The 24,385-nt window shown below is 40.6% G+C and overlaps 1 protein-coding gene across 1 annotated transcript in view; it reads left to right on the forward strand.

The window, feature by feature from the left end:
* The first annotated feature begins 2,787 nt into the window (after window positions 1-2,787).
* The window catches only part of ntrk2a (neurotrophic tyrosine kinase, receptor, type 2a), a 73,945-nt gene continuing 52,347 nt past the window's right edge, over window positions 2,788-24,385 (forward strand). The window contains exons 1-12 of the mRNA XM_070903932.1: window positions 2,788-3,041; window positions 6,034-6,108; window positions 8,155-8,226; window positions 8,757-8,825; window positions 9,901-10,049; window positions 18,404-18,537; window positions 19,387-19,519; window positions 19,747-19,818; window positions 20,002-20,236; window positions 22,085-22,111; window positions 22,146-22,194; window positions 22,457-22,556. Coding sequence (XP_070760033.1) covers window positions 2,788-3,041; window positions 6,034-6,108; window positions 8,155-8,226; window positions 8,757-8,825; window positions 9,901-10,049; window positions 18,404-18,537; window positions 19,387-19,519; window positions 19,747-19,818; window positions 20,002-20,236; window positions 22,085-22,111; window positions 22,146-22,194; window positions 22,457-22,556 — 1,369 coding nt within the window. The remainder of the gene's footprint in view (window positions 3,042-6,033; window positions 6,109-8,154; window positions 8,227-8,756; window positions 8,826-9,900; window positions 10,050-18,403; window positions 18,538-19,386; window positions 19,520-19,746; window positions 19,819-20,001; window positions 20,237-22,084; window positions 22,112-22,145; window positions 22,195-22,456; window positions 22,557-24,385) is intronic.

Consider the following 24,385-nt stretch of genomic DNA (forward strand, 5'->3'; position numbering starts at 1 on the left):
TGATCAGACATAAAGGAACAGTGATCACACAGCCAGAGGCAAAGATCTTTACGGTACGATGTTATGTTGCTGGGGGAGCTGACTGACAAACAAATATACACCAGCCATCTGACCAACAGCATTAATATGGTTTTTGATATATAAGAGTGATGAAAACACATTTTAAATGCAAACCTCTCAAACCAACTTTTACAATTCATTGTCAGTGGACCAACTCCAGGTAAGCATCTGGTCCTGGGTTTTTTCAGGAGCCACTTGTTTATGCTTGAAGACTTTACTTTACAACCTTTTCCCGATATGACACTTCTTGTCTTACATCAGATATCCATGGCAATTAACAAGGGACTTTGATGCTAAGTCAGTTAAAAAATAAATACCAAAAAACGTTGTTAACGTCCTCATTAGGGACACCTTTAGCATCCATTCTATAAATGTACAGTTAAAGCAACTGGAAATTAACACATCAAACATGCTGCATAAGTGAAGCTAAATGTGCATGGCATACTATAATATGCTCACAGTGTTGGATAAAACACATTGTGACTGATGCTTTGTCTGTGGATGACAGATGGTTCAAGGGGGTGATTACATGTTTAAATTGTCAAAGACCTTTAACGCGGGTTACAAACTCTGTCAAATGTTGAAAAGAACAATAAGAGTATTTGTAATATTATGTTTGTGAGACGATGTTTTAATTGGTACGCCCACTCTGTTCTGTGCAGAATGTGTACACCTCGGTTTCTGAGGCAGGCATCCACCAGATTGGTTCAGACACAGACAGAACTCCATAATTACACTTTTCTATTCAGTAGCACTGCCCGTGCGTCAGCACAAACGTCATATCAGAGCTGCACATGGGGACAGGACATTGGAGAGAGAGGAGAGGGAAGAGGAGAAGAGAGCAGAGAGGAGAGCACTCCTCACAGCTGTGGTGTGTTGGGGCTGCTCACAGGCAGATGTGCTGCCTCTCACATACAAGGTGAAAGATTGAGGAGACGTAGCTCTGTTCTTCAATGGCTGAATGGCATAAAAGACAGATCAACTCTTGTGTTAGAAATGCATCCGGCAGGAGGAGAGCTATAGCAGCAGAGTGACTGGCACGCAGCCTATAGCCACTCTAAGATGACAGACTATTGATTCAGGCCTGGTTTGGCTGGGAGCCCCATATGATTATGAAATATGGGCTAATGATTTAATAAGGTGACGCTTCCACTAGTACATGCCAGCTAAAGACTTGATGATTGGTGATTGCTCCTTCTCTCTCTCTCTTGGTCTCTCACTCTCTCTCATGTGACCTTTACATCCACCTCTTGTCCACTTGCCATTCAAAAAGGCCTATAGCATTAAATATGCTGATTAATTAAATATGATAACATGTTAGTATAAAACTGGAAATGTGGCACTTCCTCTCCTTCAGCTACAGTTTTGTTTTTCATTGATGAACTGTATACAGGTCTACTTAAGAAACGCCCGGCATAACAACCAGATGATAATGATGATTATAATGACAACGGCGGTGATGATGACAATGATTATGGCAATTAGAGTCTGTAAATTGATAGCCCCTTATATCTAATTTACCCACATAATCTGAAGCCAGCTAGCAGATAAATTGAATAACCTCTTCAAAGCAGAAGCCTCTTCCACCTCTGCTCTCTCCTCATATCTCTCCGTCAGAATAGGACGCTCACACCTCGTTCACAACTCAATGCAAGGCCGGTAAAGCCTGTCAGGGACCGCGCGCTCCGGGAGTACCTTTAACCCCTGACGTCCCAAAAATTAAAATAGATGAGCAGGGGTTGATGATAAACCAGAAAACACGAGTTCACGCAGCTGTGTCGAATGCATACGCCTCGCTGAGGTGCCCTTGATTAAGAGACCCCTTCTGCTCAGCACCTAAGGGGGATCAATGATGTATCACGTTATAGGCCTACATGATCAGCTTTGATGCTGCTACCCGTCCTCTTCCTTTCCTGTTCTCCCTCCTCATCGCAGCCTTCATCGCTGTGAGCCACCGCACGGCCCCCCCATCCTGATCCTGGCTGTCATTTATTCTATATCCACCCACCCAACCAACCAACCACCACCACCACCACCACCCGTCTCTCTGTCGAGAATCATCCACACACAGAGAACATTGTGTAGAGGAGGCTCCGGCCGGAGCGTGTCAGCTGAGAGAGAGAGAGAGAGAGAGAGAAAGAAAGAGAGAGAGGGGGGGAGTGAAAGAGGGATAGAGATAAAGAAAGAGAGGGGGGGAGAGAAAGAGAGAGAGAGAGAGAGAAAGAGAGAGAGAGGGAGAGAGAGGGAGAGAGAGAGAAAGAGAGAGAGAGGGAGAGAGAGAGAGAAAGAGAGGGGGGGAGAGAAAGAGAGAGAGAGAGAGAGAGAGAGAAAGAGAGAGAGAGGGAGAGAGAGAGAGAGAGAGGGAGAGAGAGAGAGGGAGAGAGAGAAAGAGAGAGAGAGAGAGAGAGAGAGAGAGAGATCCTCCTTGGCACACACCCGTCAGTGTGGCAGTGTGATTTTGACTGACTGGCTGACTGACGGGGGATTCTGGAGGAAACACACTGGAGAGGATCGACACACATTCTCCTGTTTTCTTTTTTCCTTCTCGCTGTCTTGTCTGTTGTCACTGCTGATGGTTTTCTAGCTGCGCCGCCTGTATCATCCTCAGCATCGGATTTTACTTTATTTCTCCCCTCCTTGATTGGCTGAACCGGGGCTGATCCCAGCCAACCTGGGCCGGGCCGTGGGGCTGTTCAGCGAGCCTTATAGCTGAAGTTGGCACCCGAGATGAGCGCCTTGAGACCCGGGAGCGGGGCTCTCTCCTCGCCGGGGAGCGGGTCTGGGTCGTGGCGGTGGTGGTGGTGGTGGGTTGTGATAGTCGGGGTGGCGGTGGGCACGGGAGACCCGTGGATGTCCGCGGAGGCATGCCCGTCATCTTGCTCCTGCAGCAGCAGCAGGATCTCCTGCGTGGACCCGGAGCGGGGTATCAATGCTTTCCCAGTCCTGCAGAACGAGGCGGAGATGGAGAACATCACCGACATGTGAGTGTCTCTCATAATCAGATCAAATTAGATGTCGGATTCATAAGTGCTCCCTAAATCTTCATAACCTATCCCACTTGTATCAAGGTGGCTGTATTTCCAAACACTCAAATAAAAGAATGTCATCCTTAATCCCTCCTCTGCCAGTTGTGTCTGGAACTGACAGACACAGTCCGCAAGAAAAGAGCCAGAACCGGTCCAGATTCTGTCTGTTTTTTGCAATGAATCTTAATGTGATGCATGAATTTAAGGCGAATTCACATATTTACCAGTTCACATGTAAACTGAAGTCCTATTCATTTATTCGGCGCGGGTTCGGCTCAGACACACATCGTGTGCAACCTACATTACATAACAGACTCATTGCCATCATGGGGCACATCAGTCTTTCAACACCAGCGTGTTGATAGACTTTATTCTGACAATCAGACAATGCCCAGTTTGTGTGCGGGCGCGTGCGTGTTAGCGTGCATGTGCCTACTTGTGTGTGTGTGTGTGTGTGTGGACGGAGACACGCACACACCAGACACCAATGTCTAAATATTAGCACAGACACTTCCCAAGATGGCTTATATGAGTGTATTTAAATGAACCACAGAAGCGATGAAAATCGATGTTCAAGAAAAAAGCGACATTTTTCTGTTCAGAGTCAACATTTTGCTTGTATTTGAAGACTGGACCCTCCTTTTCGGGCAGCTGGGTGATAATTCAAGATGACACAAAATCTCAGTGTGCATTTTAAATGTAGGCTACTGTACCCCCCCCCCCCCCCCTTTTTTTGTTTCACAGTCATTTCATAAAACGTCATCTGGCCTAGAAATAAATTGAGACATGTCTGAGCATTTCTATCTGAGAGCAATTAAACAGGAGATTACAAATGTTTAATTGCTGCAATATCTTTCTTGGCAAAGATAAACGGCCTTGTTGATAACGACTTGTCAGATATGAACTTGGAGAAGAAGCCTTGGACTCTTGTTAAAATGAGCCAGCAATCTGGTGAAAAGCATTCACTGAGTGCTTGGCTAATGTAAACAGACAAATTACTAATGGCCGTGCGACGACTAATTCCAAACGACCTTGCCAAAAAAAAACCCGGGGAGATAGGTTATTGTGTCCCATGTCTGTGTTAAGTGTCTAAACATCCTGATTTTATGACATCTGCACTGAAAACAACATAATGGGCTTTCAGTGTCAGTGTGAATTCCTAAACGGGTGTAAAAACTCAAATACAGTTCCTTTACTTTGTGTTGATGTGTCATTTCTGGTATTTCTGTATGGATGTGTTTAGTGTATAAGCGGAGTCAAACAAATAATTAGTTCCCATCTGCTAAGAAAATATCCTCCAGTAAACCTAGTAACCTCAACATTGACAATATTGGTGATATGTTGTGTATGTGTGTGTCTTTGTTAACACAGAGAAACAATACAAAAAGTGTTTTTGGCAATGCAGTCGCTAATAAAGATGAAATAGATAACATTTAACCTATAACAAAAATTTCAGAAAATATCTACTTTTGTATCACAATACTGATATATTGCCCACAGGCAATCATAGTATTTAGGCAAATGTGGGTGTAGTAACTCCAAGCTGAACTCCTCTCTGCACACTATAGACCAACATGCAGTGAAGGGTTCATCAAATCTGATTTAAAAACTGATTTAAGTGCACGCTCGTAATATTTGGCGTTATTATTCAGAAATCTGACTTGGCCTGGAACACGGTCTGCTTTTGACTTTATAGCTGATTTACAGATACTTATCGGCTGACGTTCAAGGTGTAATTGGTGATTTATTGTAGATTACAAATACGATTGTCAAAAACATTTAGTCAGAATTTAATTTTAGTCGTGTGTCACTATTGTCATGCAGTTTCAAACTGTGTTGAAGATGCTGCTTTTCAAAGAATGGCTTTAATTTATCTTTTAGTGTTTAAATCACTGAAAAACGTTGACTCTCTGGCTCAGCTTCTTTAATTATTGAAAGGCATATCAAATTGCATTCCTATTTTTTCTACAGTATTTTTTTTCAGGCATTTTGACTTTATTTGATAGTGACGGCAGAGAGCTGACAGGAAATGAGGGGAGAGAGAGGAGATATGATCTGCAACAAAAGTCTCCTGCCAGACGCAAACCGGGCACGTTGCAATAACATGGTGTGCGGTGTGGTACAGCGTCCTAGAAACCCTTGGTCACCAAATATCTTTTATAGGGTTTTGTCTTGTTGATCCTCACTAATCATCTTTTGACTTGCATTGACTAAAATGTAATTATTTTTACATAAATTCAGAGGCGAGAGAGGTGAAGTACAACTCATCATGTTGTATTTAAAATGATTAACAACAAAACAAATCTTAGATCGAAGGCCCTTCACCACTAAAGCCATGTAATGATCTTGGAAATCAATAAATCTAATTAGAGATGTTTTTTTCCCCAGTCAGACGCTGTATGTCTACCACATGAAAAGCATTGCTTAAAGACCTTGTGATTTAGCCGAACAATCTGAGCAACAGTGAGACGGAGGGCTTCTGGAGCTCTGTTGAGACTGTTACAGCAGTCCAACAGTTCCCTGACATTGTACTCAGTTCACTCTGGAGGTTTTGTTCAGCCCTAAACGTTCTCAGACGTCTGATCCCAGAGCTGTGATATTTGAAACACATATATGTTTTTCAGAACCTGTTCACACAGTTACTCATTCACACGAGGGAGCTGCCCACATTCATCTCCTGTGGGCTCTTAAACGGGTCAAGTGCCTTGCTCAAATGCAGCTGAGGAAAAAGAGAAGAGAGAGCTGTGCTTGTTTCTGTACTTTTAAAAACTACCAGCTCACGCCTGGGTGCCATTTATCAGCTGTAATCCTTCAGGATTTCATTTTTTAATTTTGAACCCTAATGATATTGGCTTATTATGTTCCTTTGTCTTGTTGAAATGTTTGTGTTTATGCTTCCCTCCGTTAACAAATGAGCCTTCTGACACACACTTGTATCTCCTGACAGTTACATCGCCAACCAGAGCAGCTTCTCCTCCATCAACGACAAAGACCTGCACTACTACAAGAACCTCAGGAACCTGTAAGTCTTTTATGGCTCTTATTACCAAGACAAACACTCTAGCCCAGAGCACACATTCAGAGCTACCTTCAGTAGACAAATGTGCTGAAAGAAATTATTGCACACAGTGTTTTATGTCATATATTCTTATATTCTGTGGCTGTTCTGTTAACCACATCACCAACTGTGTAAAAATGTTCCAGTGCTGTACACAATGGGCCCAAATATAGGCAGCATTTTAAGGCAGAAAGGAATTTCACCACATTTTAATGACATTTCAACAGTATTTCTACACTTGTTTTGGCTTGTTTTAGTCCACTATATGAGAAATATTGATTTACTCTGACTTAATTGATAATTCTCCTTCTTCGCTGAAGGCAATGTATTGTCCACGGCTGTTGCTTCAAAATCCTGCTGTGTTTATGGCCGTGTCCCAGGGTGTTTTGTAGTTACTGTGCTCTGCATCTGCGTCTCATTTTATTTCTTAATCTAAAACAGAGTTGTCTACCAAGCTGCACTTTCTTGCAACATAATAATTTGTTAAGTGGACACTACCTAATTTTCCAGCCAATATCCCATTTGGTAGAAAGATTAGTATAATGCACGTTACGGCTGCAAGTGTATGTGCTTTTAATTGTGGTTGGATCCAGTGGGAAAGAAAGTCTGAGTGCAGACAGGATGAATGTTTGAGCCACAACCAAGGACAAATGTCCCATGTGTCTGAGCAATACTTTATACACAATTACACTCTGTGCAGAGTTATTATTTTGTAGAAAAGGTCTTGATACCAATATGATGATACTATTTCACAGTTTTAATACTTTTACAGTAATCATTTGTCAAGTGTCATGTCAGATGAGATCAATCAGTCACAGATCATCACAGCCTCACCTTAGCTGATGAAGGGCACTCACTCGCTGCACCTGGTTTTAATAGTGCTGTGTAATGTGCAGTATGTAGGAATATTGAAGGCACCTGACTCTTGAAACAGATGTATAACACATGTACATTTCTATTGAGACATCTGTCGCATTTTTACAAAGGAAAAGACAAATACAACTCAACGACTTGTGAATATGCCTGAACAGCAGCTCTCTAGAAAGATCTTTAAGTGGGACATTTTGTCTGGATTAGTGAGGTGAAATCTTTATTTTGTATGATTGATTGATTTATTATTTATTTTAGAAATTACAGTGTAATATTCATGATTCTCAGCACAAATTGTTACTGGTGTTAAAGGAAAGATGAAGCAGAATTCAGTCAAAAGTCAAAGATCTCTGTGTGCACAACTGCATTCAGGTAGATTACCATTAGGTAATTTACCATTAGGTAATCTACAGGCAGGTTTACTGGTGTCTCTGAAGGAGTTATGTGAGTTATGCTCATGTTTCACCACTGCAAGCGTATGTTTTGGTGTTGTATAAGTCCATGTAACAATAAATAACGAATATATCCAGATTATGTATATTATCTTCAGATTGATACAGTTTTTGGTGTCATCAAACGTTTAAATGTCACCTTAATGGCAAACCAGATCAGCTAATAATTGGTTTCTTTCAATGTGAACAACAACCTTTCTGTGTCTGTCAGTTTCTTTCACCACACACATTAGACCTATTATACTCACATATAGTTGCTAATAAAGTATTCAGATGCTATATTTAGGACAATAATATATGTGCCCAACAAGTTCTAAAAGTCCATACTTAGTTTTAGCTTGTGAAACTTAAACTGTGTGGTTCAACTTTCTAAAAAAGATGTGCTTTATAAACCATTTATAATTTGGATTGTTAATGTTAATAAGTAATCTACTATCGCTTTATAGATTAGTGATATGGCATTAATAAGAACACAACTTGGGTTGCCAGGTGGTGAAAAAGTGATTTTGCTGGTGTATATCCTCCTCTAGCATGACTTATTGGAAACTAGCACCAAATATATTTCCTCAGACTTTATGGAGCTGATCAGGAACCTGAATTCATGCTGTTGATGTTGCAGTTCTTGTTGACAATTGTGCTGTTCATGATGACGATGACAACAATGCTGTTGTATTTGTTTTTGTGTCAGAACGGTGACTAACAGCAGGCTAACATATGTATCGAAGCTGGCCTTTCAAAACAACATCAAGTTACAGTACCTGTAAGTGACAACTCATGCTATGTATTCCTCGCTTTCTATGACATGACAGCCACTGTGCAGATTTATTTATTTGTTTGACTCAGTTGAGGACAAAACTGTTCAGAATGTGTTATCTTCTAAAATGTATAGCTATGTTTCAGTTTTATTCATTTATTCTATTATTCATTGTTGAACACAAAATGTATATCATAATGTAAAGAAGATTTATTTGTAACATTATCAAGAGAAAATTAATCCAAAGAAAAATGATGGCTGAGAGATTGATGGAAAATGAAGACCAGTTCAAGTTCAGACTGAACAGGATTTATAACTTGTCAACATAATTAAAGCTTGATACTTATTACGCTGATGAAATGTGTCATTTAAGGTTAATTGTCAAATTCCTTAGAGGGGAACACTTTTAATGAGAAAAATAATGCAGGCTTATTGGTGCACGTAGAAAATGTGCCATCCGTTGCTGTAAGGTAACTGTAACGATATTTTGTTGTGGTCTTACAATCTCATTCCCTGACGTTTAACTTCATTTCCAGGAATCTGAAAGATAACAACCTGTCGTCACTGTCCTGGAGGATATTCAGACACCTCAACATCTCTTATCTGTGAGTTCAGTGCAGCCTTCTCTATCAGTCTGTCCATCTTCATGTCTTTCTGTCTATCTGTTCCTGGCTCTCTCTCTGGTTTACCTCCCAGTTATCATCACAGTCTGTAGATAATCATAATATAGCATATTCAGTGTCATCTATAGATGTTTTGAAGCTTGGAGTTTGGTTTACTGCTGCCTGCAAGCTTGGGGATTTTCCTGGAGCCAGAAATTATTATGTTTTTAATTTTGATTTAGGTAACAGGGTGGAGACTGAGATTAGTTGAGATTAGATTAGGCAATAGACCACCAGGGCTCAGTGTGATTGGAACTGCATCTTACTGCTAAGAGTTAAATGAGAAGACCGATACCACTCTCACATCTGTCCGTTAAATATGAAGCCAAAGCCAAGAGATGGTTATCTTAGCGAAGCATAAAGACTGGAAACAGGGGGACACAGCTAGGCTTACCACCATGTTTAATTTGTATAATAAACTTAAGTGTAAAAAAGTTGCTGTTTTTTACAGAGGGGTTGTGTACCGGACTATTTCTTGGCCGGGAGTAGTGGCTTTCCGTAGTCTCCATTGGTTGCCTGACAATCTCCCAGTGATGATGTGATTTAGTTCCAGGAAGTTACTACTCGCGGCCAAGAAATAGTCGAGCACATAACAACACAACTTGTTGTTTTTACACTTTGTTTCTTGGGTACGGATTACACAAACGTAACATGTAATGTGTTAATTAGTGAGTTTAAGAGATGTTGGTAAGCAGATTTGGTAACCGTTCGATAGATCCAGGCTTGCTGTTTGCTTGTTTCCAGGTTTTTCTAGGTCTAAACTAAGCTAACCGGCTGCTGGCCGTAGCTCCACATTTCATGGACAGACATGAGAGTTGTGTCAATCTGAATCCTTTAACTCTCAGCAAGAAAGCACATAAGCATATTTCACAAAATGTTGAACCATATCTTTTAAGTACTGTGCTGTGACATTGTGCTGTGTCAGCTATTGCTTTGTTTTTTTAATTTTTCAGTTACTCTCTCACTCTACTACTCACTGTTCTTGACAGTTCTTCACTTTGTGTGTGTGTGTGTGTAGGATCCTGTCGGGGAACCCTCTGCACTGCTCCTGTGAGAACATGTGGATCAAGCTGTGGTTAGGAGAGGAAGCAGACACTCAGGAGCTGCGCTGCATTGAGGATGGAGGAGGACGCAAGCTGCTGTCTGGACTGACACTACCTAACTGTGGTGAGGACATGCACACGTATACACACACACACACACACACACACACACACACACACACACACACACACACACACACACACAGGAGGTGTAAGGAGCTGGAAAAGACATTCACAAGCTGGAGCAGAGGGTTAAGTGTTGAAGCACCTGGAGGAAAACAGTAATCCTAATGGTTTCCTCTACAAAGATTTTTCCAAATCTTCGTTTTGATTGTGTGTGCTCATGTGTTTTGTACGTGTCTGACACATCTGTTTTTATGTAAGTGCATGGTTATGTGAGTGTGAGTTTGCATAAATGTGTATGTGTTTAAGTGCAGGACGTATAATGTTTAAAATGTCCTATTACAATAACAAACTTGCCAAGTGTTTTGTCGGTTCTCAGGGGAGGAACAACTGGCGAAAGTGAAGTTTGTTGTTAAAATGAGAATGAAAATACAATTCATGCATTAACCACAGTAATTAGTCACTGCAGTAATCAGTAATATATACCTGCCGGTGTGTGAACTTCCTCAGGCGACAGCGAGGATGCTGCACGTGCTGTATTTCATTTACGCAGGGCTCTGCTTAGCCTGTATTTTATAATTTCCCTAGACACTGTGCAGTGCAAAAAGCTACAATGTCTTACACATGAGCAAGCAAACAAATGACCGTATGAACGCATGCATGCACACTCGCAGCCCCGCTTTCATAGAGGGTTTAAAACTGTAGTTTTGTTTTTGCTGGGTGCCACTAAAAAGTCACCGACACTAAGCAGGCTGACATTATCTCAGTGTTGTAGGGATTTTTCTCATATGATGCAAAGATTAGCTGCCAGATGAAGGGGAGCGAAATGTGTGACATGCAGAGTCGTGTTTGTGTGTGCCATGTGAGAGGTCACGCCGTCTTATAGACTGGTTGCAGTCATCCGAGACATTTGCTCGTAGGTGTAGAAAGGTCACTGTGTGGGACATTATAGAAACAGAAAGATATTATAACAAGAGGGAACATTTGTGTGACTCAACACACAGATGACATCAGTGAGTCCCAAAGATGCTGAGTGGAGCAAATTCACTGCATGTACCACAGTAAAATGAAGTGTTATAAAGACCATCTGCACTATGTCCTATAGCACCGCTGACCTGCTGTCACGCAGCAGATTTCATTTCCCTTTTCTCTGAATCATCATGTTTCGATCGTCTAGGAAAGAATTATTTCTGGATTTGTGGAAAACTGCAATAAATACACTGCTACAACAATAATCACATTTTTATGAGCAATAAAATACTTTTTTCACAGATTTAAATGTGAAAAAGCAATGAGAAAATAAATGCGTTTACAAATCCAAAAATACGTTGAAACCTATGCAACAGTGCATGCAAGTGTAATATCAAGCCAACCAGCAAGCTGCCACAGACCACAAACATGTTATGTACTTGCTTATGGGAGTGTTTATCAAGCTTGAATGTATACATTTCAGCTGTTAATTGACGCTTTGTGACTTCTTTTCATAAACAGGGTCAGATCACAGGTTGACCAGTCTCTGAAGAAACATCTGTCCAAACTCAGCCTGGATTTGTTTGTTTGTTTTTATAAGCGCAAATCTGGCTAAAATTGACATTCAGTATTAATTTAGAGCTTGAGCTTGACCCAAGTAAACAAATGAAACGCCGATTGTTGCAGCCTTTGGGGTAATAAATCCAGTCAGATCCAGTTTGTAACTGTAAAGTGAGAACATAAAGGAATCTTCATGTCTGATTTGAATTTATAAAACACATAATAATAGCAGTCAGGAAAGCTTTATAAGCCTCAATTGAAAAGTAATCTAATTTTTCCCCTAATAAACCAGAACATGAATCTCAAAGTCCTTTGTATTCTCTGTTGTTGACAGAGTAAGTGATCTGGTCAAAAATAGCTCGGGGCAGTCGGGATGCACAGGACGTAAACAATAAGTTAGCTTGCAGGAAGCTAACAATGTCATTGATAACTCCTATTGATCCGTCCCCTCTGCCTCCCCTCCATTAGCGGAGGTTATTTTTGGCATTAGCACAGTTACAGCAGGGCCCCTGGAGGGGTGGGCAGGGGACCCCCTGGCAGAGTGACATATGAGGAGGAGGACATGGTGGAGCAGGGGTGCCAAATAATGCCCCAGGGCTAACAGTGATACACCAAAAGACCCCTCAGTTTGGCCGAACTGCTGGCCTTTTGCTCTCTCTGTCGTTATTTATCGCTATCTTTTGACTCTCCCTCTCTCAGGCTGTCTTTCCTCCTCTTTATTACTAATTTTCCATCTGTCTGTCTGCTTGCATGTATGACTGTCTGTCCTACTGTCTGAACATTTCTCAGTGACATATGAGGAGGGCACAAAGCAGAGGAAGTGCCCAACGATGCCCTCGGGCTGACACTGATCTCTCAGGCCACCCGCATATGTCTCTCTCTCTGTGCTTGCGTCTGTGGACTGTTTACTGCTGGAGCTCTGCTGGAAAAGGCTGGCAGCCTGTTCCCACTGCTGACCTATACAAAACTTTACCAAAAATTACTGCAGTCCCATGCTTGCGCAAAGTCAGCTGTGTCACTCAGCAAAAATGTTGGGTTTGAAACAGCTTCAGGTATTAAAACACTACCACTCAGTTGTTTGTTAATAGGATGATAAGACAATAAAAAAACCTTATAAAACCTTTAAACTCTCCACTCTTGTTTAATTCCCTTTTACAACTCTTCCTTAAGTTGTAAGATTACTTTAGGGCCATGCCTGTAAAAGTGAAGATCAAGAAATGTTGGCTTTTTCTACTATTGCACACATTACACCTTCAGTTTCTGTATAATCTGCTATCTGCTAAATGATCCAAGTGTACAAATGTTAATAATTGAAACCAGCTGTCCTGTGAAAAGGCGATTTCTTTCCATGTGTTGTGCGGGAAATGACAGCAGATGGATTACCAGACCTCTGCTGGTCACATCACAGCGCTGGCGTAGTCTGTCTTCATCTGTCCGTCTTTTTGGCTAGAATGACTGTCTATCAGGTTGTATTTCCCTTTTTCCTCCCTTTCTTCTTGTCTTTTAGCCTCTTCTCTCATCTTTCCGTCTCTAACGTCTGTCTCCTTGCCTAATGTACAAATATACTGCACAGTGTAACTATACATCTGTATGGGTGTCACACTGTCTCTGCTCTTACAGTTGTATGTGAAACACAGACGCAGCACGCAGGCACAGACTCGAGCAGTAAATGGCAGTGCAGACCAACCAAAAAGGCCAGATGGCTCCTGTGTCTGTGGGCAGTAGATGCTATTCACATGTGTGAATGTCCTATAGTCAGGCAGGGAGACCACTCACTTACTTGTTAGATAACAAGGAATTAAACCGCAAAACACAAAAGCTGTAACACCAAACTTAAAATCAACATGGAAGTTAGAAAACACAAAGAGCACTTTGACAGAAACAGATTAGGATGGTATTCATGTCTTGAAGCCCTGATGTTTAACAAGGTTGTTAAGTCTTTTAAAAGGTAATCGACATGATGTTTAGTGCCATCCCACCTACGTTTGGCCCTTCTGCATTCCTTTTTAGGCCATGCTGCTGTCATTTAGCAGTGAGGTTTTGCTCACAGAAGGATTCAAGGGGGTTTAAAAAAACAAAGGAGCATAGCTGGTCAAAACAATTCAGTAAATTATCTCTACGGGAAAAGGAAGAAACTGCCAAGAATGTTGAATGGGCAGGGAAAGTTGTTGTGTAAAGATAGAATAGTGTGCAGTTTTGATTGTTTTTTTTTATTTTTCAGTGGTCCTTCATCTGGCAAGAAGGATGCATAGCTGAACCAGCTCAGCATTACTAGGATTTATGTCCATGTTAGACGGATTTCCACACCTTATGATATACATCCAATACAAATGCAGGAAGTACTTAATGTAGAGGGGTGGAGAGTAAGGGTGTGGAGGTTGAGGTAGTGGATGGGCTTTACATGCAGGAGACCAAAGTTTGACATTTTTATTAACCATTATGATGTTTCCCTAACTTTAACCAAGTTCAACCTTAACCTTAATTTATCTAAATACAATGTTTCCCTAACCCTAGCCACAATAGTTGCTTTGTGCTGTTATAGTAGAAAGTGAGAATTATAAAAATGTTGGCATTGGACATAAAAAAATGTTTTAACTCAACGTAATCTTTGCAAAATCGTCCAGTATCAACATTCTTGTCTGGCGATAGGGTTGAGCCAATCAGACATCAAAATGTAATTCAATTAAATACAAGAAGTTACCTTGTAACCAGGGGGAAACAGGATAAATGTGTTAAAATGTAAATTGTTGTAAACATAAATGCTAAATCACTTGCCATAATAATAGAAATGTAGCACAAATGATCTGATGTCAGAGTCAGAGCAGGCCAGCTGACAACTTGACTGACAGTAGTTTTAGACAGAGAATCAATAATCTATGACAGATTCTGGGTTTTCGAAGCTGCTCAGCCGTCCTGCCTCCAATTCTCCTCCCTATTTCTCTGCATTCTTTGAGCAGAAATCATTTTGTGAATCCCTCTCATAATGCATTGACAGTCTTCTATGTGCTTGAACGACATTATGGAGGCAAACTCTGGGATGGATATTGTGTTGTGTCACTTTCCAGCACATTTCCTTCCCTCCCTGTTGTATATTTTGTCAAAGATTTCTCTCTCTCACGCCTGCTTCTGCCTCTCATCAGAAATCACCACATCTTCGTGGTGAAAGGCTGCAGCCTTACATAATATATGTGAACACTGATGTGGACGTGCCTATTGTGGCCCATAACAACAGCTGACAACAATGACTCCTTCAACAATGAAGTATGCTGTGGCGTATTGTGTAGAGGTTTCAATCCAGGGAGCAGTGGATGTTTTAATATGAGCTGTGTGCAGCTATTCAGCTCCACATCACCGGGGCATATCCCTGATGCTATGCTCGTAATTCAAAGCCCATTCATAGTGCATGCTCCTGGTGAATGAATGCAATCTGGGTTCAAGGAGTCAAAGTGTGTCAAGGACTGGCATATACGCAGTGCTGATGTCATTGTGACAATTTTCTTTACCTGTTGTTTACAGAAAAGAAGGCCCTTTTTATGAAAATAATTAGGCCTAAGTACCAGTTGAAATTAACCTGAAATTAACCTGGTTGACTATAGTAACTATAGTAAATATAGTAACTATAGTCAACCAGAAGTGCATTATTTCCAAGGACACACCATGTCACAGACGTGAAGCTCATGAGTAACACTGCTTCAGTGTGTCACTTGTAGACATTTCCACATCTCTCAAAAACACCAGGAGGCAGATAGTGAATGAATAGAATGAATTATGGGAATGTGAGAGAAGATACTTTTTGGTTTCATGAGTTGCTTCACAATTAAAACTCCTCCATCTTAGAGCCACATGCTAAATCTAGAGTGGCATTGTAAACCATGTTGTTTCTGTAAGTGAGTTTAAAGTAGAAGACGGGGGACAAATAAAAGGAAACACCTGAATGAATCAGTTGGGAAACATGAATAAATGCAGATGCTTCCATACTGACCATGAGGAGTCATTTAATGGTTTGTAAATGGTAGTTTTAGAAAACAATCAAGTCACGGTCCACTTACTGTACTGTGTTTTTTCAGAGCATTCAACCGTTTCACACGGACATGGATCCTGATGAATCTGTTGACATGTGAGCTCAGTAGCTGTTAGGATTTCATTCGTAGCACTTTTAGGACTTATTATCTGTAATGGCTCAAAGTTAAACACAAAAGTTCATTCTTGACTTGGGAAATAGTAGTCTGGCAAAACAACTCAAGGTCCAGTGTAATCCAGGCTGGGGATCTAACGTCAGCTCAGGCCAATCTCCACACATTAATAACTGACCATGTGTACTGTACGCTTTGTTGAAATATTTTCTGTTTACTGTTTATGCCAGTAACATATTTTTAATGTTATTACTTCACACAAACATAGCACACATAATAAGATGTAACAAGTGTTCTCAGTTTCAAGAGTTAGTCAAATGCACTTCCATAATTGACAGTGAGTGTTTGTTTTGCACCTGGCATTTCCTCACAGCTCTGACTGGACTTGTGTTGATCATTAAGAAGCTCTGGTAGCTCTGAGTAACTGGATCACTTCCACACAACAGAGCAGAGTATGGTTTTGATTTTCCAGCTTTCCTACAGAGCATGATTAAGTGTTGCGGCTGAGGGCTAGTAAGTGAACCTTGAGCTGGGATTGTTTTGTCAAAAAACTAAATTAAAAGTATTATCAGCAAAAAAATGAACTACTTTGTATACTGTTGGGTAGATTAATCTACAGTGACATATTTGTAGGGTCGCTGTCCTGTGAGAACCTTGTGTCTCTAAAAAGTCAACTTTTCATGAGCTCAAAATAACAGCCGTGTTTTCAGTTTTGTAACAACACGTTTTCCATCTTATCCAAGCGGGTTTAAATAGTTCATTTAGCTTAAGAACTAGGGTAATTTTCTCAACCTGTTAAGGAACATTTACTACTTAAGTTTATCAAAAACATTCAAATTCAGAATCACCAAATTTGGATGGTTTTTGCTGGACAGTAAGGGTTTGAAAATTATAATCTCAGATAAATGTGGTGGAGTAACAAGTACAGTATTTGCCTCTGAGATGTAGTGGAGTAGAAGTATAACGTTGAATAACATGGAAATACTCAAGTAAGGTACAAGTACTTTGAATTTGTACTTAAGTACTTGAGTAAACGTAGTTACATTCCATAACTGGGACACTATTGTGTTGTCGATTCTACCATCTGCAGACACTTGATTGCCAGTATTTTCCATATGTTTACAACTGTCTGCAGGTGGGCTGTAACACGGGCCAAACGCTGAAGCACATGAAATGTTTCCACGTAATGACTCATGTGTTGTCACAGACACAGGCTGCTAATTACGGTGAATTCCTCCTCCAATCCTACTTGTTGATTCTGAACACATCGGAGAAGCTACAGGATTACAATCACACAGAATGTCATGGATGGTTTGACTACCAAAGAGGCGCTCGTAGATAATTGAACATGGAAATAATTTTCTGTGTACTGACAGGTCATGACAACTGCACTCACATCAAAGCCAGGGAGGTTTCCAGAAGTTTTATTCTGATTTCTGGGCTCTGTGGGGTATAGCTTTGTGTGTGTATGTGTGTGTGTGTGTGTGTGTGTAATGTGACCTGCATTAGCTGTGGTCGCAGTAGAAAGCTGATTTACTGAGAGCCTGTTAAGATATGTGGTTCTGATATGGCAGTTGGCCTGCCACCACTGAAATGACTGTTTTTTTGTGCGTCTCATGGTGATTGAGTGGGTTGCCGTAGTGATAAGTGGGTTGCCCTGGTGATAAGCATTCTGCCAACGGACAGAAGAGGTGGAGGGGGGGGGGGAGGTTCGATAAGAAATCTGTCCAGTTTTATCTGCAGTAGCTGGCGACACTCGTTTCTTCTCCTCTTCTTTTTGTTCTCTTCTTTTCTTTCGGTTTTCATCTTCTCCTCTTCTTTTTGTTCTCTTCTTTTCTTTTGGTTTTCATCTTCTTCTCTTCTTTTTGTTCTCTTCTCTTTTTCTTTTCTTCTCTTCTCTCTGTTCTCATCTTCTCTTCCCCCATTGGTTCTCGTCTTGTCTCCTCTTCTTTTCTTTTGCTTCTCTTCTGCCCGCTTTGTTCTAGTCTTATTCTCTTACTTCTCTTCTTCTCATCTTTTTGTCCTCGTCTTCTTCTCTTATTTTTCTTCTCCTCTCATCTCTTCTTCTTCTCTCCTTTTTTCAGCAAGGATGTTTTTGGACAGGGGACAAGGGTGGCAAGACTCTGATTGAGTCTGATTGGTCATACTTGGGTCACCTCCTGGTCAGCACTGTACACACACACACACACACACACACACACACACACACACACACACACACACACGCAGTCACCAGTGTCTTTGCTTTGACAGAGGCTTCAGACTGTGTCCAATCAATTTAGTACTTGGGCTGCTGAAGACATGCACGGGTAATCAGTGTAACCATCACTGTGTTTGAACTCTGTCTCTTTGTCTGACTGTTTGATTGGGGTGAGTGTGCTTAAATGAAAGAGGGAGAGAGAGAAAGAGAGAGAGAGAGAGAGAGAGAGAGAGGGAAGGAGGGAGATTGAATTCGAGGTCTTTCTTTATGTGTCTTTCTTTTCACTCTGTGGTAGTGGGTGTGTGTTTGCCTGCTCTTCCACTCTTATTGTCGAGGTTGTTACGTGCCTTGTGTTTCAACTGAAGAGACAAGAGTTGGCCATGAATCCTAAGTTTGCTTCCTTCCTTCTCTCTCCCCTCCTCTCCTCCCCTCTCCTCTCTCTGTACCCTCCTCCTCTGCTTCTCCTCCATCCCACTCTCTGGTTGTATGTAGAGGTTCCCATGGCAACGTTGAACCCATCCAAAGTGACATTAATGGAGGGGGAAAACCTGCGGCTATCCTGTACGACCTCTGGGGTGCCCTCACCTGAGCTGATATGGAACATGACATTGGTCTCCAACTATGAGGTCAGGTCACACGCACACACACACACACTCAGATATGTTTAGATTACGCACGTCATATCACATTACTTGTGAAAATTGTCAAAATATTTAAGCAACAATATGTTAAATAATCTCTTAAGAAAAATAATATTTTGATAAAAAATTGATTCCAGTCATATTTGAAAATATTTGCTTGTTTCAGGTTCTCAAATGTGAGGATTTTTTTTGTCATATAGGATTTTAAACTGAATATCTTTGGGGTTTTAGAGTGTTGATAAAACAAGCCCTCTGAAAAAGTCACCTTGCGCTCCAGAATTTCACTATTTTCTGGCATTTACAGAAAAAAAGGAAAATCCATTCATTGATAATTCAATAAAATTGATAATGATTTGATTTGATAAAAATAAACACAATTTGTGGTCCCAAATGCTTAACAGATCCTTGATCTCATGGACATTTGGTAACTGAACTATATGTTGTCAGTACACTTACAAACTCCCTGCAAATACATACAAAAAAATGAATCAATGACAAAAAAAACTGACTACTAAAATTCCCCCCAATCTAAAGGATCCCTTTAAGTATGCTTGTACTTGTTACTATCACTTTAGTTTAGGATCCAATTTGATATCAGTAATGTAAACCTGATTTGCTGCCCGTGCTTTGTCACATATCCTGAACAATATTCAACTTTATCTTAGTCTCGTACCCTATCTACATCTGCTTAGATTTAAAGGCCAAATCTGATTCCTGCAGCTGTCAGACCTTGAGAGATTTGTCATGGCAATCGTCAATCAGCATGTGTTGTGTGATCATGAGATAAGCAATCTGAATCTTCATGCTGATATATGAATGTGTTTCCTCACTCAGATCGAGACCTCAGGACAGATTTCGGTGCTGAAACTGTCCAACCTGTCGTCGCTGGACCACAACAGCAAGATCAGCTGCACAGCTGAGAACATTGTTGGAGAGAAAGAATCTGCGCTGCAGCTGGATATACTTTGTACGTAATTTATTCAATGTAGATCGTTGTGTCAAAGTGTTCGTCAGTGTAGTATAGAATTAAAAGCTGGAGAAGACTACTGCTCCTCTCATCTTCTAATCAATGTTTTTGCTTGCTTCTCTAGATTTCCTCTGACTGGCCTCTTTGGTCTTACCTTGCTTTCCTTCTTTTCTGTTTGTATCTCACACTGTTGCTCTTAAACTCTTTATTGTCTCTACGACACTTAGTTCCTCCCAAAATCACCAAACTGAGTGACGCAATCCCAGACCATCACTGGTGCATCCCCTTCAGCGTGTCAGGTAAGAGAGACATCCACGTAACGTCCTTTAGTGATTCCAAATCTTCTATCCCAGCATGAGAAATCTTGAAATCTTGAATAGTGTCACAGATTATATTAACAAAGAATACGGACGGATAATTAAAGAGTATGAAATCAATGAAAATCACAGAGTCTCTTGTATTGTCTTCATGACTTTTTCCAGGAAACCCAGAGCCACAACTACAGTGGTATCGGAATGGTGAAGTGGTGAAAGAGGGGGGCTTCATCAAGTCCCTGATCCATGACATCACAGAGAGAGAGTACCACGGCTGCCTGCAGCTGGACAGCCCCACACACCTCAACAACGGCCTGTACACGCTGGTGGTTACGAACAAATTCGGGAAAGACCAAAAGGAGGTGGAGGCTCACTTCATGCGCAGGCCCTGGGATGGTGAGCAGTGACAATGCAGTGTTTCATTTTCTGTTTTTACATCACTATGATCGACATATCTAACACATTATTACGCTGATGTGCAAAACAAACAGATAGTTGCTGTAAAAATCAAGCTTTTACTTTTATTAAATGGTACAGACGATTAATTGATTGGTCAATCAGACAGAAAATGTATCGCCAACTATTTTATAATCAATTTTTTTTTTTACCATTTTCTTACATTTTTTAGACCAAATGATTGATCGATTGATCACACCACTTTGATGTAATTTTTTAACTGAGAGTATCTGCACATTGGAATAAAGCCCCTAAAACTTTATTGGACATTTCTATCCCACATCAGCTGATATATTCTAAAATAAAGCATTCATCTTGTGTCTGTGAAATATTTAATCAAAGGGAACATTTCATCAAAGCTTGTTGTTGTCTTTATGTGCAGGAACTGAGACGGATCCTTACTATTATGGTGAGTGAAATGTATATTCGTAACTACAAATGTTTGTATCAAATGTAAAAGTTGTAACTCTAACTCATCCTCATTTAGATCCATCGTGTGCTCATAGTGTCAGTGTTTTTAGATCAATGTCTTTTCTGTTTAACATTTTCATCCTCGTCAATTAACACAAATTTCATTTTAGAAATCTTTCTCCTTTTTTTTCTCTCAAGTTGCTGAGGGTGAGTTACATACCTACACATCCTTGCAGCTTGGGATTAGGGTTGTTTGTTATGTCTTTTTTCACTCTGATGCTTTTTCATTTCTGATGTCGTGCACGTTAAACATATGTTGTTTGTTGTTTGCGTTTTGTGTTTGTGTTTTTGTCATGTTTTTGAAAGAAGCTCAGAGAACAGGCATGACTGACAGCATTATTGCATGTCAAAGAATTCACAGTTGAATTATGTTGATATCTTTGGAACCTAAATTGTCTTTGTTGTCTCTTTCGTCCTCTCTCTCCAACACCTCCTCTCCCCTGCAGATCAAACCACAGGTACTGCCATGCCTTTTATTTGCTCACTCCCAATTACAAACATCACAGCAAAATTGATTAACCAATGGCTAAGTCCCCTGTTTCCAGCTGACTCTTTTCAAAATGAGAACTCTGTGAAAGGGTCTTCATTATGAACTTGATGGCTTCGTACATGATATCACGCTAAAACACTGAGGCTGAAGCTCCTCACCAGTTTGGAAATATAGAAACAGCTTTCTTGACCCTGTTAAGCTGCTTAACCTCTCGGACAAGCAAGACGATAGATTTATGCTTAATTGTTTGAACGTTAACAGTTATTTAAACTTGTTTCACTTTTAACATTACAAGAGAAAAGGCTTTGAGGATGACGACCAACCGATGTGTCATGTGATGTGTGAACCAAATCTCAGATAATGAGGCTGGGGTTTCAGGAGTGTGAACTCCTGCTGGGTTAGGTTAGTGTAGGTAGTAATCTAGTAAGCCGGCCATGCTAATGCTTGCAGCCAACGTTACAGCAGAAACCATTCATTACATTTTGCCTCATGTGTTTTTTGGTTTTGGAGAAGGTAAAAAAAAGCCACCATCCAAACTCTTTAAATGCCAAGTATCGCTCTTATTACAGCCCCATGCACACAGCATGAGCGGCCTGCCGTGCCTAGTTACAGACAGTTGCTAAACTATTGTTGGGCAATAGCTGATGGGTTTAGTAAACGGTGAATTAACTGCATTAAGTGCAAAATGCTAACACCCTTAAACTAAATCCACCCACTGAACAAGCTGTTAGCTGTTAACAAAAGCAGATGACCACTCAATCATATTTTATGCATATTTACTCAAGAAAGTTTGAAAGTGAATGTAACGCTGTCCTTCACTCGACCACAAATCAGTTCTGGAGTTGCTCTTCTTCTCTATTTATTCCTCTCTCTCCCCCTCTCTCTCTCTCTCTCCTTCATCAACAGAGGGCCCCCCTCTAGACCCACCTGAAGACAGAGTCGCTGTAAGTCATGTCATTTGCTGATTGCCTCCTCTGTCAGTTGTTGACTGTTTGTGCCATTTTCTTTTCTATTTATTTGTGTTACCGGTCTAGAAACACCTGAGCTGAATCTATTTTTCAATGTTAGAAGTAATTGAATGAACCCAACGCAATACAAAGACACAGCAGTAGTGCCTGTGGTCTATATCGTCTGGTGTGGTGTGTATTGTGTGTGTGTTCAGCATAGGAGGTGTGTAACTCTTTGTTATTTGTTCTCATTGTGCAGGTGTACGTGGTGGTCGGCATTGCTGCTGTTGCCTTCACTGGTTTCCTTCTAATGTTGGTTATTCTCAAGTTTGGAGGAAACTCCAAGTTTGGCATCAAAGGTAAGACTCCTGACTTTTATCTGCTTTGGTGGTTTCCATCCTGTGGGAGAGGATAAACAATACAGAATGAATCCCCAAATTATTTGGGATTTGTCTAATTTGCTGTTTGTGGATGTCTAAATCAAAGCTTTGGCCTATTAAAGTGTAACATGGATGGCTTCATGGATACATCAAAAACACAAAACAGCAAAATCAAAAAGTGGAACCTGATCTCACTTCCAAATTGACATGGAAGTTATTAAGTTAATTAGTTGTTAAACAATGAAACTGATCTTTATTTTATTACTTATAATCACTTGAGCAACATGTAGCACACATGATGCTGATTTTTAATCTAACTTTTTGATGATACATGTCAGTTTACCTAAACTATAGATTGGACCTTCAACTGCATTATGAAAAATAATCTTTCTTGGATTACAACAATTTTGCTTTATGTTTTGTTTTTTAATTGTTGCCAGGATTTATAAATGACACAAGGGGTTAACAGGAGTCCCGCTGAAGGTAGCTATGGCATAGGTATTGATATGTAGCCCTTTAACGCAGAAGTATTAATCCAGATTTAGTCTCACTTGCGGGACACATGGTTATACTCGTACAGTACACATTATTGGGGATATATTTGACATTTTCCTCGAAGTGGTTATTTTAGCTCAAAGGTGATAATCTGGGGCTGAAGCCTGAGTTGAAGATGGGATAGCTACATGCTATGGGCTCGGGGCTCCATCTAGATCTCATTTGATATGCAGATCATCACGTATCCATGAAACCATCCTGTTCAGGTGGAGATAGTTGCTGTTTGAAGGAGGTTCACCGGGTCTCAGTGCTGCTGGTGAATAACACGCATGCTGACTAAACTGAACTCTTGTAGTCTTTGTGTCATGTTGATGTAAAACTACTGTGGTACCCATTGTTGAACCCCCCCTCCCCATTCACACACACACACACACACACACACATTCATGCATTTTTCAAATAAGTGTTTTCAGAACAATATGTGACTTCTGCAATGGCTACAAGTGTAACTAATTTATTTTCTCTTGTTGTATTTGTCATACTGACTTGAAGAACTGATTCATCTCTGTTTTGCTCATTTTGATGCTTGGCTGATATTTTTCTCATTCTTTGTGAACTAACAATAACCACCGAACAACACTTCCATCAGTCCTCCCTTTTCTACATACATAGCGGTGGTTATGCTGTTTTTTCTAATATCGACATGTTCAATGTGCAGCTAAAGAACTGTAAGCAGACATTGTTTGTTGTAAAAGTGACTCAAATTGAGTAGATTTAGCTGTGTGAAAATCCCAAAATACATACAATACAAGCCGGGTGCAGGGACTGTTTTCTGTGCCTTGCTTTCAGTTGCCTTTAGATTAATTCAGTTTGGTTGAAAAAGCATTCATGATAAGCAACACAAGAATTCAACCGTTGGATGAAGTAATTTTGTGCTGTTTAAAGACAGTTGTTTTAGGAGTAAATAAGTTTTTGGCGTCGCTTGAACCATTCACATTTGACGCAGCAGTGAAGGTCCACAACTGACATTCAAATGACCAAACCAAAGAGTGAATGCAAATGTAGACACTGACTTAATAAAAGTGTATGTGCCTGCACATGTGTGTGTGTGTGTGTGTTGAAGTGCAGTATTTTGGCAGTGATTGATTTATGGCCCCCCAGAGAGGAACAGTGAAAGACAGATGGAGCAGCTACTATATACATTGTGTGCATGTGTGTGTATGTGTGTTTGTATTTATGGTGTTGTGTGTGGTTTCCTCTTTCTCCAGGAGAGGTGAATGAGGTTTCTCTGAAGGAAATGAGCTCTCTAATCT

This window comes from Enoplosus armatus, chromosome 4 (genome assembly GCF_043641665.1).
Source record: "Enoplosus armatus isolate fEnoArm2 chromosome 4, fEnoArm2.hap1, whole genome shotgun sequence".
Taxonomy (NCBI): domain Eukaryota; kingdom Metazoa; phylum Chordata; class Actinopteri; order Centrarchiformes; family Enoplosidae; genus Enoplosus; species Enoplosus armatus.